Source organism: Haemaphysalis longicornis, unplaced genomic scaffold (genome assembly GCF_048455015.1).
Source record: "Haemaphysalis longicornis isolate Haplotype H1 unplaced genomic scaffold, Haemaphysalis longicornis Haplotype H1 scaffold_10, whole genome shotgun sequence".
NCBI classification, from domain to species: Eukaryota; Metazoa; Arthropoda; class Arachnida; order Ixodida; family Ixodidae; genus Haemaphysalis; species Haemaphysalis longicornis.
In genome coordinates this window covers 34,870,821-34,885,990 of record NW_027526204.1, presented here as the reverse complement: position 1 = coordinate 34,885,990, position 15,170 = coordinate 34,870,821, and the positions used below count along the sequence as shown (strand labels likewise).

Sequence of the window (15,170 nt, the reverse complement as noted above, 5' to 3'; positions counted from 1 at the left end):
CCGAAGGCGAGAGCGGGCTGGCTACAAGTGCAGTACGGTCGTGGCCGGCAGGCAACCAACAACAGCGACAACGGCACGGGAACATCAGATCAACCCCACAAGTCGTCGGAGACCACTACGGGCGGCCAAGGTAGGCCCACCAAAACGCTCACCCGAGCACAATTCGCTCGGAAAGTCAACAATGCAACCGAGAAAGCAGCCCGCATGCCGCGCGACGTGGCTAGAGACGAGAACAAGATGGTGATCAGACCACGAGGCGGACTCACAGTGGGAAAAGTTAAGCCTACCAGCCTCACGCCGGCCATCGCAAGGGCGGCACGCATGGACCTACAAGATGCAGCGGCAGAAGACATGGCTTACCCCAACGCCGCACAAAATATCATCGTGGTCAGCACTCCTAGCGAAGAGAGAGCCAATGGATACGCGGATATCCGAAGAATCGAACTGGACGCAGAAACTTTCGAAGTCTACGCCTACGGCACGGCACCGGACAACACGGTAAGGGAAGTTATACACAATATCCCCATAGAAGACCCAGAAGAAGACATCAACGCATATCTCAAATGTAGCTAGAATTCGACGGTCCTCGGAGCACATCGCATTGGTACATCCGAAGCAGTCATAGTCCTGTTCCAAGGCGACCGGGTACCAACCCATGTCAGATACGCCGGAGTAATGATCAAGTGTACAATTATTAAGCAAGACAGGGAGGTGTGCAAGCACTGCGGCCAAGTAGGACATCGCAGGGATGTTTGCCCCACGCCCAACCTCAAGGTCTGCTTCGGCTGCGGAAAAGCTGATCCGGACCAAGACCACGAAAAGACATGTCAACCACACTGCAAACTATGCGGAGGCCAACACCCAACCGGTGACAAGAACTGCAAGAACCAATACATACCGCCGTTTCAAGTCAGGAAACGCCAGTGGGAGGCCAAGAACGCAAAGACCGCTGCAAACGTCATCGGGGAGTCTCGCCCATCGTCAGCATTAAAGACGAGACTATCGAGGAAAAACGAATTCCCAGAACTACCAAGCGCTGGCAAGAGAATACGTCATCCATCATCGCACGGCGGCAGCCGCGAGAGATCGAGCAGTAAAACAAGAGGTGCCAAGACAGCGGGATCGCCGGCAGCGACCGCCGCCGCAGGTGTGATATGGGTCCGAGTAGCAGCCGCCAATGGAGGCGGAGCCAAGCAGCAGACCAGCCAAAGCGGCCTGCGCTCACCCAGCCGAGGACACGACAGAATACAAGCTCTAGAGACGATGGTCAAAGACCAACAGGAAACCATCGCCAAGCTAACCAAGCAACTCCAAGAAATCTTTGTCACGGGAAGGTGCAACATGGCAGCACCGCCAAAGACTCCTCACGAGATGTGGCTAACAACGACGGCAAACGTAGCAGTCACGGCACCTACAGCACCCCCACCAACAGATGTAGACGTCAAGGACGACACTGCAGGCGGTAACAATGAGGAAACAGAGACGGAGGAAAGGGAAGACGGCGAAATCATTGAAACCGACCAGAACACATACTCCCCGACGCCAAGGCCAGTTATAGCCGAAGACCCGGAAAAGCTGAACCACATCGGCTTCTCGGTGAGACTCAGCCACAACACCAGAAGAATCGAGAGAATCGAAGCTCAACTCGACAAGCAAGGAGCGCAAATAGACGAGCTTGTGGCACAGTACGGAGAAATCAAAGTCAGCCTGGACGAAACCAAGGCCCAGTTTTGAGACCCAATCGCCAGACTGGAGCAAAACGTATACGAGAAGCTAGGGGCTCCAAGTACAAACGTGACTGGCCACAACGCCGCTGGAGACACGACCCAACAACAACAACATCATGGCTAAGAAGACCCGTACCACACTCAAAGTCTGGGACTGGAATGCCAATGGCCTCCGATGCCGACTGGCACTACTGCAACAACACGTGCAAGCCGCGGACCCCCCACCAGACATAATAATGGTCCAAGAAACACACCTGGAAAAGAAGCCAACACTCCCCTGATACAGAACGCACGCAACACCTCCCAGTACGAGAACCAGCTCCAAGGGTGCCGCGCAGGGAGTGTGCACATTCGTCAGGAAGGATCTAACAATCATCCCACACGACCGCTTCCTCGGCCAAGACACCGCCCCAGAGATGTGTGCGACCGAGGTGGTGGTCGGCAAAAAGAAGCAGACAACAGTCTACGCCATTAACGTGTATAGCAATCCACTACACCGAAGTCAACGGTTCAAAGCAATGTTCCACAAGACGTTGCGACAGGTTGGAAACAACCCAACAATAATAGCCGGAGACTTCAACGCACAGCACAAGGAGCTCGGATACGGGCTCACCTCGGCTAAGGGTAAAAATCTGCTCGAGGAAGCCGAAGAGACCGGGTTCGAGCTCATCACAGATCCACAGCAACCGTCCCGCATCGGTACCTCCACCGCCGCCCGAGACACCAACCCCGACCTCGCCTTTGTGGGTCTCCCTAGCGGCAAGGCGTCCAAGTGGCGAAACACGGGGCATAGTCTCGGGAGCGACCATTACATCATAGAAGTCGAGGTCCCCATCAGGGGGCGGACGCAATGACCAACAAGAATACACACAAGCACAAGTTAACCGATTGGAGGAATACCTTCCACCGAATCGACACCGACTCGACCATCGAAGATATCGAGCAATGGACCACGAAGATGGTGGAGGCCAGCAAACAAGTCCCAAAGGAGATTGAAACCGACGAACAGATCCATGTCATGGACCCTAAACTGGCCCATATGATCGAGGCCAGAGGATCCCTGCAAAGACGATGGAAAAGACACCGACATCTACGAAGCCTGCGCAAGCGGATAGCGCACCTCGGCCGAGAGATCGAGAAGTACAGTCGTCAGCTATGCGCTCAACAATGGCACGCCATATGCAACGAGGCCGACAGACAGCCGCACGCCAGCAAGACGTGGAAGCTCCTCCGGCACCTGCAAGACGAGACGCAAAGCAAGGCCTATCAACATCACAGACTTGCCCAGATCGTCTACAAGGCAACCAAGACGCACGGTACTGAAAAGCTTGCCAAGCTACTCAATGAACAATACCTGCCTGCCACCCCTAACACTGACCACCCACATTATAGAGGAACGGCAAACCTCGAACTCGATAAAGACATAGAAGAATGGGAGGTCCGGAGAGCGCTGCAGGAACTGAACTGCAGATCGGCTGCTGGTCCGGACGCCATAAGCAACAAGATTCTAAGAAACACGATCGAGACGGGAATCAAAGCCCTAATGATGTACTACAACAAATGCTGGCGCTCGGGTGAGCTCCTAAAACAATGGAAGACAGCCCGTACAATACTGATCCCAAAACCAAACAAGCCAGCCAGCATACAGAACTTACGACCCATCTCCCTCACATCATGTACAGGGAATGTGCTGGAACATGTCCTGAACAATTGGTGGCAAGACTACCTGGAAGAGAACGACATATACCCCAACACCATGCTGGGATTTAGAGCAAAGCTCTGCACACAGGACGCAATGCTTCTCCTGAAACATGACATGCTCGAAACTCCCAGCAAGGTTGACTGCAAGGCGATCCTAGGCTTAGACTTGAAAAGCGCCTAGATAACGTCCGTCACTCCGCCATCCTAGAACAGGTCAACAGACTTGGTCTAGGAGAGCGGACGTATAACTACATACGAGCCTTCCTGTCACACAGGACGTCCAGCATCCAAATAGGGCAATTACAGTTCGAAGACCGAAAGCTGGGCAGCATAGGCACGCCACAGGGGTCGGTCATCTCCCCACTACTATTCAACTTAGTAATGATACCGGTGGCCGAAAGGCTAGCCCAGCTGCAGGACCTACGACACACCATATATGCAGACGACCTGACGCTGTGGGTAACAGGAGGCTCGGACAGACACATCGAGGAGACGTTGCAGCAGGCAATACATACTCTCGAAACCAGCCTCCACGGCACAGGGCTACACTGCTCACCTCAAAAATCGGAGCTGTTGATCATACCACCCTCCGGCCACCGAAGAAAGGGAGAACAAGAAGCACACAGAAACATCAACCTGTACACCAAAGACGGAACCACCATCCCGCATGTCAATACCATCAGAGTATTAGGCCTACACATGGACGCAGGCAACGATAATCACACGGAGCTTGAAAAGCTGCTAACGAAAATAGGCATCACCACCCGCCTCATAAAGAGAATTTCGACGCGGCGTGACGGCATGCGGGAAGCCAACCTCCTGCGACTACTGCAGTCGTTTGTGGTGAGCCACGTATCGTACGTGGGCTCTTTCCACCGATGGCTGCAGTACGAGCGGGATAAGATTAACGCAGTTATAAGGAAAGCATACAGAACGGCCCTTGGACTCCTGCCATGTACTAGCAACCAGGCCTTGGCGTCCTTGGGAGTCCATAATACTCTCGAAGAGATATGCGAGGCTCAGCGTACAGCGCAGACACAACGATTACAACACACCAGGACTGGCCGGAAGATTCTACAGCGTGCGGGCCTCAGCCCGACAACAACTAGAGAAGAAGAAGAGGCTAACATGCAAAGAAAGAAGCTTGCCGGCTATCATTAGTAGACAGCTGGTGATCTCGCCGCTCCCGCGCAACATGCATCCGCAGAGGGACAAAGAGCGCAGACAGGCCAGGGTCAGAGCGCTGGCCGAGACCTACGAAAGCGACCGCACGGCTATGTACGTCGACGTCGCTCAGATGCCGGAAAGACCACAGCACTTTGTGGCAGTGGTAATTCGCGCTGCGGACGGAAACACAGTAACCGCGTGCAGCCTCCAAGCCACCAATGCCGAGCAGGCGGAAGAGGCCACTATCGCCCTAGCTCTGTGCGGCGGCGACGAGGCCCGAACGGTACTGAGCGACTCGCAAATGGCAATCACCAAGTACTCCAGAGGCAAGGTGGGAATGGTGGCAGCCCGCATCCTCCCCAAGCACAAAGAGACCACAACGCACATAAGGTGGTTCCCGGCTCATGTAGGACCCATCACCGGGGGTGTTGCCAACCGCAGCGAGAAGGCGGACGCCGTCGCACGAGAGCTCGCACGCCGTGCGGCGCCCCACCGCCTCGCCTCTCAGATTGCGGTGGAGAGCGCCCCTGACATGGAGCCCATTCTCAACTACAGCGAGATCCTGGCCTGGCATAGAGTGGAAAGGGCGCAACTACCCCCGCCCCACCCAAGATTGAACAGAAGAGAGGGGGTGCTGCTACGACAATTGCAGACGAGGACAGTCCTCACACCGGCCCTGGCTCGACACGTGTCCCAAACTCTACGGGGAAGTGCTGTGCAGTGTGTGTGCGGACGAACCTGCAACTCTGGCCCACATTATGTGGGGGTGTGGTGCGAGTGACTACAGTGCAGTGTCGGACCCACTGCCACCGGACATGGTGGACTAAACTTGGACTGATGATTTGGATTATTCACTTTTCATTCAAAAGCAAATTATTCACTTTTTATAAGAGACACAACCTGAAAACACTCACGCAAGGCGGCCGACGTCGTAGTACAAACCACACGCGTAGCAATTTTCATTCCCTAGGCTCAATTCTGTTCCGTTCCGCAGCCAGATGTCATGCCTCACATGGTTGCGACTAGCGTCACTAACTAGTGACGCTAGTTGCGACTATTTTCAAACTACAGCGATTCTGCAAGCATGCGCTATTGAGTAGTATTTCCGCCTCGGCGTCCACAGCCTGCGTCGAAGACGGACACTTGAGCCGTCACCATGTTTCCATGATACTGCGTTGTACGAATCGTCGGCAGCCCAACGGTGGCGGGAGGGAAGGCGACCGTCCCAGCTACTTGAAGCGAATCTCTTTGCCACGATGGGATTCCGCACCTCGCTCATCGCGGCCTTTCTAATTCGCGCAGCTATCGCTTCGCCCCATCTGTCGGCAGTTAACATCCCCTGCACCCCTCCTCCCCCCCCTTACCTCTTCTACCGATGTTTTCCGGACGGTCGAATTCTCAAGCAGTCTCGCCTGATTGGCTGCACACACAGCTATCTGTGACGTTTTTGCGGTCGAAGCCAATTACGTTGGACGGCATGAGAACGCAACCCCACTGAAATGAACTTCGCGTAGCGCGGGACGCGGGACCCGCGGGACGGAACGGCAACGGCAGAAGGGAAGCCATCTTGACCTTCGTGCAGGCGCTACGCCGCCTTGACTTTCGTGCGGCGCTACGTATCGCAAGCGAGCAGTGCAGCACTGGTGAAGTGTGCGATATGTCAACAGCAAAGCGAAAGCAGATCCCTCTGCTGGATAAGCTTGAAATCATAAGCGATGTGGACTCTGGACAAAAGCAAACGACGGTTGCGGAAAAGTTTTGACTTTTCCGGAAGACTTTCAACACCATAATAAAAAACCGCGAGGCAATCTTAAAGCAACAAGAGGACGGTGGACTCTCGGCGAAGTGAATCAGACTTCGGGGAGCCAGCTATCCAAAGGTGGAGGAAGCCTTACTGTTGTGGCTGCGAGACGCGCTTGCCAAGAACATTCCGGTGAACGGTGTGCTGCTCAGGAAGCACGCCGAGCAACTAGCGTTCCTTCTCGATTGTGCCGACTTTAAGTGCAGTGAAGGGTGGCTCGATCGCTTCAAAGCTCGCAACGGCATCTCGTTCAAGTGCGTCTCGGGAGAAAGCGATTCAGTTGACTTAAACTGCGTGTCCTCGTGGAAAGATAGTAAACTTCCTCAGCTACTTCATGGTTACAGCCCCGATGACGTGTTCAACGTGGACGAGAGCGGCTTATTTTACAAACTGAGGCCAGGGAAGACTGTCATTCAAGTCAGATGCATGCCACAGTGGGAAACGGTCCAAAGAGCGGGTGAGCATTCTATTTTGTTGCAACATGTCGGGAACGGAGAAGGAGCGTCTCCTCGTGATAGGGAAGTCAAAACGACCCCGCTGTTTCAGTCACTGGCGTCACATACGAATCCAACCAGAATGCATGGATGACGTCCAGCATTTTCAATTCCTGGCTGTTAAAATTTGACCAGAAGATGGACGCTCAGAATCGCCATGTGCTCCTCTTTGTGGACAATGCTTCTTGCCACACCAAAGTCCCTGCACTGAAAGCCACAAAGGTTGCTTTTTTTCCTCCAAATGCCACATCTCATCTTCAACCTATTGACCAAGGGGTACTGCACACGGTCAAGTCACAGTACAGGACACGGCTGGTGGAACGCCTGCTGTTCGACATGCAGCAAGACCATGCAACTATCATCGACGTGAGGTTTGCTGTTGAGGTAATTTCAGCTGTCTGGAGTGGGCTAAGTGAAGTGGTAAAAAACTGTTTTACGAAAGCTGGCTTCAAATGTGGTGATGTGCTGGAAGAGGGGCTTCAGATGGAAGACCCCGACGACGACGGCCTTGAGAGTGAAGCTTGGACCCTCATCCAAGAGTATGCGCATGTTCCAGAGTCCTTTTAAGATTTTGTCTCTGTGGATATGGACCTCGTGTGCTCTGAGGAGCTTACGGATGAGGCGACGTGGCACAAGTGAATGGCGCAGGTGCCCTTGACGATGAACTGGAAGAAGAGGACGAGGAGGATATTGCGGAGCCAAAAGTGTCAGCAGTGGAAGCTGACGAGCACCTAAGGGCTCTACATCAGGGCTCCACAAAGATACTGTCAGCAACAGGAAGGCTTACGGGATGAAGTCTTCTACCTCCAAAAGTTGGGAAGAAAGCTCCTTCAGTCTGCATTCTCCAAGAAGCAAACTACCCTGAAGGACTTTTTTCAGTCATCCAGAGTAATTTTCTGTTGACGGGATCAAGCAAACCTTGATGGTGGTATCTCATAAAGCGATCAAGTTCAACTCCTCAGTGTTTTTAAAATATTTGGATACAAGAGATCTTGGTTACAAAAGACACATTTTTCCGGCTCCCTTGAGTGTCTCTTGTAATGAGGTTTTACTGTAGTGCTGAAAAAAAATTCCGTTATGACATGTTCACTCTATATTAGTGTTTTACTTAGTGTTTGTATGTTAGACCTAAGCAGTGGCATTTTCATTTCACTTTGTACTTACCACATGAGACGGACAGTGAAAGTAGTGGGCAAGGTAAAACACTGAACTGCAAGGCCACCAAGACCAGTGCTCTCACAAAAATAGTATGAGAATACGATAGGCAAAGAAAAAGAAAAATGACCGAAGGAGAAAATGATGCATGCTAGACATGCTGCATTGTGACCAACATTGCACTCGTCAGGTGAGTGCATGAGAGAGAACGCAGGCACAAGCTGGGCATAAACCAAGGAAGGACAAACAACGTCTTGGAGGCAGATATAAAAAGATGAAAACCAAGAAGGAGAGGTGAAGGACAGAGAAAGAGGGCGTGTGGGGACGCAAGGTAGTCAGGCACCTGAACTCGAGCTGGGTTCCAGCGACCACCTGTGTGACACTCTCCATTGCTCGGTTCTCCCTATAGCGAGATGCATTGCCTTTCTCAAGCACTAAAAAATCTGTGAAAACGGGCTTCTGTTTCTTAAGTGCAATGTTATTACTGCCCTCCATTGCATTAATAGCATGCCATGCTGCCAATGCTGGAGATCAAAACAGAACAGTTCATTGACGAGAAAAGTACGGTGCAAGGCTGCCCAAAGCAATTATATTGTCACGGAGCCAGAGACTACGCAGTTATCTTGAAGGAAAACACGTTTATTGGAACGAACTTGTGCTCCCCTAACAACTAAAAAAATGCACAGGCGGCGAAGCAGCAGTCAACAAAGTGACGTGTGTGGGCGAGCGTAGACGATCGAAATGCCGTGGTGTCGGCTCTGCAGGCTTTTATCTTTCAGCGCGAGTGTTTCTGGAACCGTCGATTTACGTCCAGAACATTGTAGATCAGAGATTATTCTGGCCTAGTGACATTAAGACGAAACAGTCTGCTTACCTGAATGAGATAGCCCGTGCGGCATAAAAATAAAGAATGCAAGACGCGCTTCGCTTGACAAAGATAACAGGGCTGGGTTGGCCGGGCAGTAAAAACAAACAATAAATAAACAAACAAACGTATACATGGTTTGCAGCATTATTGCGAATATGCTTAGCTCAATTATTAAAACTATTACTTCGTTGGTGTATGCCAACAGGTTATGCAAACTTACTGCTACAATATTCGATATTACTTCGCTTGCATTATTTGTTACAAGATAAACCTGGAGATGGGACCGTAAGTCCATATGGAGTGCAGAGGCAAGCAGACCAAATCTTTAAAGGAGTACTGACAAAATTTCAAACCTAAGATAACTATGTAAAAGGTTTCTTTGGCAAGTTCAGATATCTCCGAAGAAGTTTCAACAGTAACCGTTCAATAAAACATATTTAAAATTCATTTTCTTCTTTGCACATATGAGAAAGCTCAAAACAAATGCCCTCTCGCAATCGCCATCAGCATGATGCCACCTACTCCTTCCAGCCCCAAACTGCCGACGCCAGGTCCCTCGTCATGTGGCCAGCGCACTGGCTGCAATTGCCGCGCGCTGCTTTGGCAAATGTATCATGTCACAGTTTTGGGACTGCCGTTCTGCTAGCCGAGGCATGATAAGACGGTGGAGATGCGCGCGACGTCCAGATAGCAGTGGTGTTGCAAAAACGGTGACGTCACGAGCACTCTCCTGTCTTGGCAGCTGCCTCAGTGCTCGTTTAGTCGAAACCGGAACCGACACAAATAAACGAGGCTGGAAATAATTATTTATGCAGCAACCGACTGCCCAATGTGCTATTCAATGAATAGTGGGCTTGTAGGCACCAATACCAGCGAAAAAACGTCGCATAAAAATTTCGTGTCAGCACTCCTTTAGGCAGCCGATGCATGCAGTTTCACCACTTTTACATTTCTCTTAAGCCATGTAGGCACGAATAATTTGTATGTATATTTTGTTCTCATAAATAAATTGAAAATTACTTCCAATGATGCCCCTGTTCTGTTCCCAGGAACACAGGTAGTATACCACTGGGCACGGCCTAAAGTGGAGCAAAGCAATTTGAATATTTCTTACTGCAGACAACCTCCATAGCCCCACTGCATTTCATAATAAGTATGAACCAAACACCAAAGCTAAGAAAACACCGCACTTTTTAAAACTTTCACGGCCTCAACGAGTTCTTAAATATTTCAAATTAAATGAAACTATTGCACAAACATTTTCTAGTTTTACTGTTTACAACACAGCGCAGATTACAATCCTGTTCGTATTATATATGGGCTTATACATTACACCCAGTATTGCTCTGCGAGCTACTGGTACTGCTTTTATTGCTATTCCAAACAGTGCACCATCCATTACACTTGCTCCACCAGATACTGAAACAAATAAACCACTCCTAATAAACTTGGACTCCCCACACGATGTCTTCTGGAAACCGCGCTGCAAGCGCCATAACCTACCCTGTGTTGCCAGAGTGTCGGCCGGACGAGGAGGTGTGAGGACTGAGTTCTGCCAAAATGTCTGCACCATCTCGTGAAGTTGTGTTGTTGTCCGATGCACCCGAATCACCAACTTGGGTGTTGTTCACTTCCAGAGCTGCAAAAGTCAAAGGTTTGAGCAGCTGAAGCCAATAAGTGTTATACAAATCCTCAAAAAGCCTATATACTAGAATGCACAGCACACCACAGCACAGCACAGGGCAAGGTGACTTTGTTGTTGGTAACAGTCACTACGGTATGAGGTAGGCTCAAGCTGTGCATAAGCAGCTTGTCAACGATTGGTGACACTACGTAATCACCGTCGTGAACTTGTGAACTGCACGATAGGGGAACATAAGTTATTGCTCTCGAAGCCAAGCGAATGTGCTGTTTGGAGGAAAGCCTCTCGTCGGGAGCATTGTCAGGAGCAGGCAAAATCAGCATCTCGAGGCGAAGGACATTGGTGGAACATTTAATAAGGGTTGTGTGCTCAGTCAAAAAGTGAAGGCCAAGGATAAGGTCATGCGAGCGACGTTCAAGCATAGTGAACAAAACAGTCGTTACACAACCAGCTGCAGTCACACGAGGAGAGCAGATTCCAATCACAACAGGCGTCCCTCCATCAGTGACCCTAACATGCGATGTTGGTGGTGTCATAACTTTGCTTAAACGGTTGCGAAGATTAGCACTCATAACAGATCAATGCACTCCTGTATCAATGAGGGCACTGACAGGAGTGCTGTTACTTCAACATACAGTAAATTGTTCCGGATAGCCGAGGTCGAGAGGATTTTCGGGCGTGGTTGTTGATACAGCGTCACCTCTGGGAGCTGCATTTGTTAGTTTCCTGACGGTGGGTTGGAGAGAGGGGGCAATGGGGTTGGGGTGAGCGTGATAGGCGTCTTTGCAGCGACGACGAGGGGGCAGAAAATCGGGGTGCACTCGCATCACGCTCATCCGCGTAAAGGCGAGGGGCAAAGCGAGGGCAGTGATCATTGTCAGGTGCGGAAATGTCGTTGGAACGGTGGTTCAGCGAGGTAGGGCGGGGCAACGCATCCAGCGACTACGCCAGTATCGAGCAACGTGTCTTGGATGGCAGCAGATGAAGCAGATCGGGCGGTCATCGGGGGTTCTCCATTCTGAGGGATGGCGAGGTTCGTAAATTGGAGGCATAAATTCACTCCGGGGGGGGGGGGAATTGGCCGCGGAATGGGAAATGATGGCACACGACCCGCAGAAAAAATGCAAGGGAGGCAGGCCCTTGTTTCAAATTTCCTGATGAACAAGAGCTTGCAAAAGTGAAATGGTAGGTAGGCTGGATTCGGGTAGAGTTCCTGTATATGCTCCCTACGGGAGCAAGAGTTGCGCCTTTGATTTCCATTCGCCGCTCACGACCCTATTCGCTGATCGCCATCACGTGCCCAAAAAGCATCCACGCACCGCAGAGAAGCCGGCGATGCGGCTGCAACGCCGCTGCTGCCCTCTGGTGTCGGCGTCTTTCGTACATTTTGCGCCGCTGCCATGTCGCATCTGTAGTTCGTAGCGCGAGAGCGACAATTTTGCACAGCCATATCTTCCCGATATTCGGATATGCGTTATAGGAAAACTGCACTCAAGAGGAAGGCGAGGAGTAAGTAGAGGAGGGGGAAAACTTTGTTGTGTATATACGCGCGTGCTGATTCTATACCAGGCATCTAACCAGTATGGAGGTTTATTGAGCAAAACGAGTCACGTCTTCGTTAAATTTATAGTAACACAAATATATGTGTTAAGACCTGGAGGGATATTTCGGAACATTTAGCACAGCCATATCTTCCCGATATTTGGATATGCGTTATAGGAAAACTGCACTCAAGAGGAGGAGGAGGAGTAAGGGGAGGAGGGGAAAACTTTGTTTAACAATTAACTCTTTTGTTACGGCGGAAAAACGACCGATTTTGAGTGCTTCCACAAAACGTTTTTTTTTCTATTAAGCTACTGGACACATTTAACCTTGCTATGCATGAAATTGTAGCTCATAGATTGCTCTTCCAAACACAAAGCAGCAGTTTTGTTAAAGGTACAATTACTTAGTTTATTTGTCAAGTAATCAGAAACAAGCCCCCAAAAAAAGTATACGAAAAACACAAATCGGCAATTTTACCAAGACTAAAAATTATTTCAGGAATTTTAAGATATACAAACTTTTCCTGCGTTCCTTGGCTATGATTAAATATATAAATCAACAGAGTACACCAAGTTTTGAAGTTTTGATGGCCCGTACACCTAGCGGAACCGACAACTGTGCCACGCCGCGAAGGGAATGAAGGGTGAGTGAGTCTCTGTAAAATGTGCATCCAGGCATACTATTTTGTGTTCTCACACAAAATCCTTATCCGTTCGGTGGTAAAAAACAAGAAAAAAATCCAACACTCTCGAGATGAGTCGCGCATCCCCCTGCAGCGCTAATATGACAACAGCGCCAGGTTATCTTGAAGGTGATAGCGCAATACAGCGCGGTGCATTTGGCAAAATATCCTGGCCGTACGTTGTCGAGACCCTAAACACAAAAGTAAAACCGCCGTCGTCAGATAAGAAGCACGTTTTGTTTATTAATACAGCGCGGAGTCCCAACGAAATTACTTGCCAGCGCTTGTTGATGTGTGGGGCGCCTGAACCAGAGCTTCGTCGTCCAAACTGAAATGTGAATATCCCACTTCGTTGCTTGACCCACCACTGCTGCTGGAATCAGAAAAATTGACAGCAGAAGCTGCCGAATTGCTTGCTACAGCAGTCCGACTGTGCGGAGCGAACCCGATGCCATTTTTCTCCTAATCCCCTCTACCTTCGGTTCAAATTTATCTTGCTAGACCGCCACCACAAGCGACACATAAACAAACAAAACCAAATCTGAAAGAGAAGTTGCCAATGAACACACCAGATGGCGATAGTTGTCTGTGGAGCGTGGGTTTTAGATTTTGCGGGAGATTTAAAATCATCAGAAGCCGGCTTCCGATTACCTATGGCGCCAGAGTGAAAGAGTTAAATCGATCTGGTGAGTGGGCCGGGTCCTCAGTCCAGGACAAGAGAGTAAAATTAATTTTCTTCAAATCATAGAACGCCATACCGAGTAGAATACGATTTGTTCTTCGCGTCTGGAAGGGTTGAAACACGCCGTGGCAAGAGAGAGACCTGCAATTTTTTGAATACCCTTATACACTGCATGCTTCGCCCCTCCCCAGGCTAACCAGATCGATTTAATTGTTAAACAAAGTTTTCCCCTCCTCCCGTTCTTCCTCCTCGTCCTCCTCCTCTTGAGTGCAGTTTTCTTATAACGCATATCCGAATATCGGGAAGATATGGCTGTGCAAAATGTTCCGAAATATCCCTCCAGGTCTTAACAAACATACATGTGTTACTATAAATTTAACGAAGACGTGACTCGTTTTGCTCAATAAACCTCCATACTGGTTAGATGCCTGGTCACATCACTTTATGTTGTCAAGGCATGAAAGTTTGCCGACATGAACTATAAACTACAAAAACTGTAGGTTGAGTTCCAAATAACTCAGTGTGTATTTACGCGCGTGCTGATTCTATACCAGGCATCTAACCAGTATGGAGGTTTATTGAGCAAAACGAGTCACGTCTTCGTTAAATTTATAGTACCGTATTTTCCGGTGTATAAGTTGCGGTTTTTTTCAGAAATATTCGTTGGTGCGTCTTATCCACCGGTGCGACTTATGTATGGAATAATTCCAGTTCGCGGCGGCCGCGCGTGGCCAGCGCACGTTGAGACACAGCTCTATGGTGTAAATTAATCCCAAGTCCACTGCTACGGCATTTCTCATAGCCCATATGTCGCTTCGGGACGTTACACCTAAGCATTTGCAGCTTTATCTAGTCAAAAACAATGATAATGGCGTGCGACAACTGCACGCCACTTCATGCCATGCACAGTAACTACAGTTCAGAATAAATTCAAAGTAACATCACACTGGGTTGCAAAAACAAAATGCAGCTTATGAATTATTACAGAGAGTTACTCTGAAGGAGGTAAACGTGCTGCTAATTTTTAAAATGACAGCTGACTGATAAGTTTCGATTTTCGGGGCGCTTCCAGTCGCGTCACTTCCGTCCGCCATGACACCTTTATTGCGCTGATTTATGACATCACGCAAGAGACGCGCAACGTTTGGAGAGGTGGCCAAATGGGTCTCCGACTCTTGGTACTCCATTTCTACCAAAACAGTTGTAGCCGGTCCGCGAGTGGTAACGATGTTGGTGAAGAAGACATTAGATAGCCGGAGGACGACAGTGATGTGCCCGCGGAACTCCCACTGAAGACATACTGAATTATTTGTTAGTGAGTCTGAGGAAAAAGACTTCGATGGTTTTGCCTAAACGCTGTCCGTAAGTACATGCCATCTCTGTGTATCAATAAACCATTTTTGAGAAGTTGGTTCAGTGTAGACTTTGGGTGTTATATGCCCGTGTCTAGCCCTCCCTACCGGGGGATGCGTTCATAGGCGGCGGCTGCCGCAACCATGTACTTTCGCTGTACTTTGTAACGATCTAATTCACTGTGAGTTTACCTAATTAACAAGTGCGTCTTATACACCGGTGCGTCTTATACACCGGTGCTACTTATATACGTTTTTTTCGGAAAAACTGACATTTTGAGGGGGATGCGACTTATACAAAGGTGCGACTTATAGACCGGAAAATACGGTAGCAGCATCGAGAGACACTGGTCG

General features: G+C 49.7%; 1 protein-coding gene across 5 annotated transcripts in view; it reads right to left on the bottom strand.

The window, feature by feature from the left end:
* The window catches only part of LOC144158373 (uncharacterized), a 641,189-nt gene that overhangs the window by 38,026 nt on the left and 587,993 nt on the right, over window positions 1-15,170 (bottom strand). For 4 of the 5 annotated variants that reach the window (XM_077689227.1, XM_077689226.1, XM_077689225.1 and 1 more), the window contains one exon: window positions 10,417-10,552. In XM_077689227.1, coding sequence (XP_077545353.1) covers window positions 10,417-10,552 — 136 coding nt within the window. Of the gene's footprint in view, window positions 1-8,994; window positions 9,993-10,416; window positions 10,553-15,170 lie in introns of those variants that run through there. The other variant, XM_077689229.1, reaches the window with a different exon arrangement.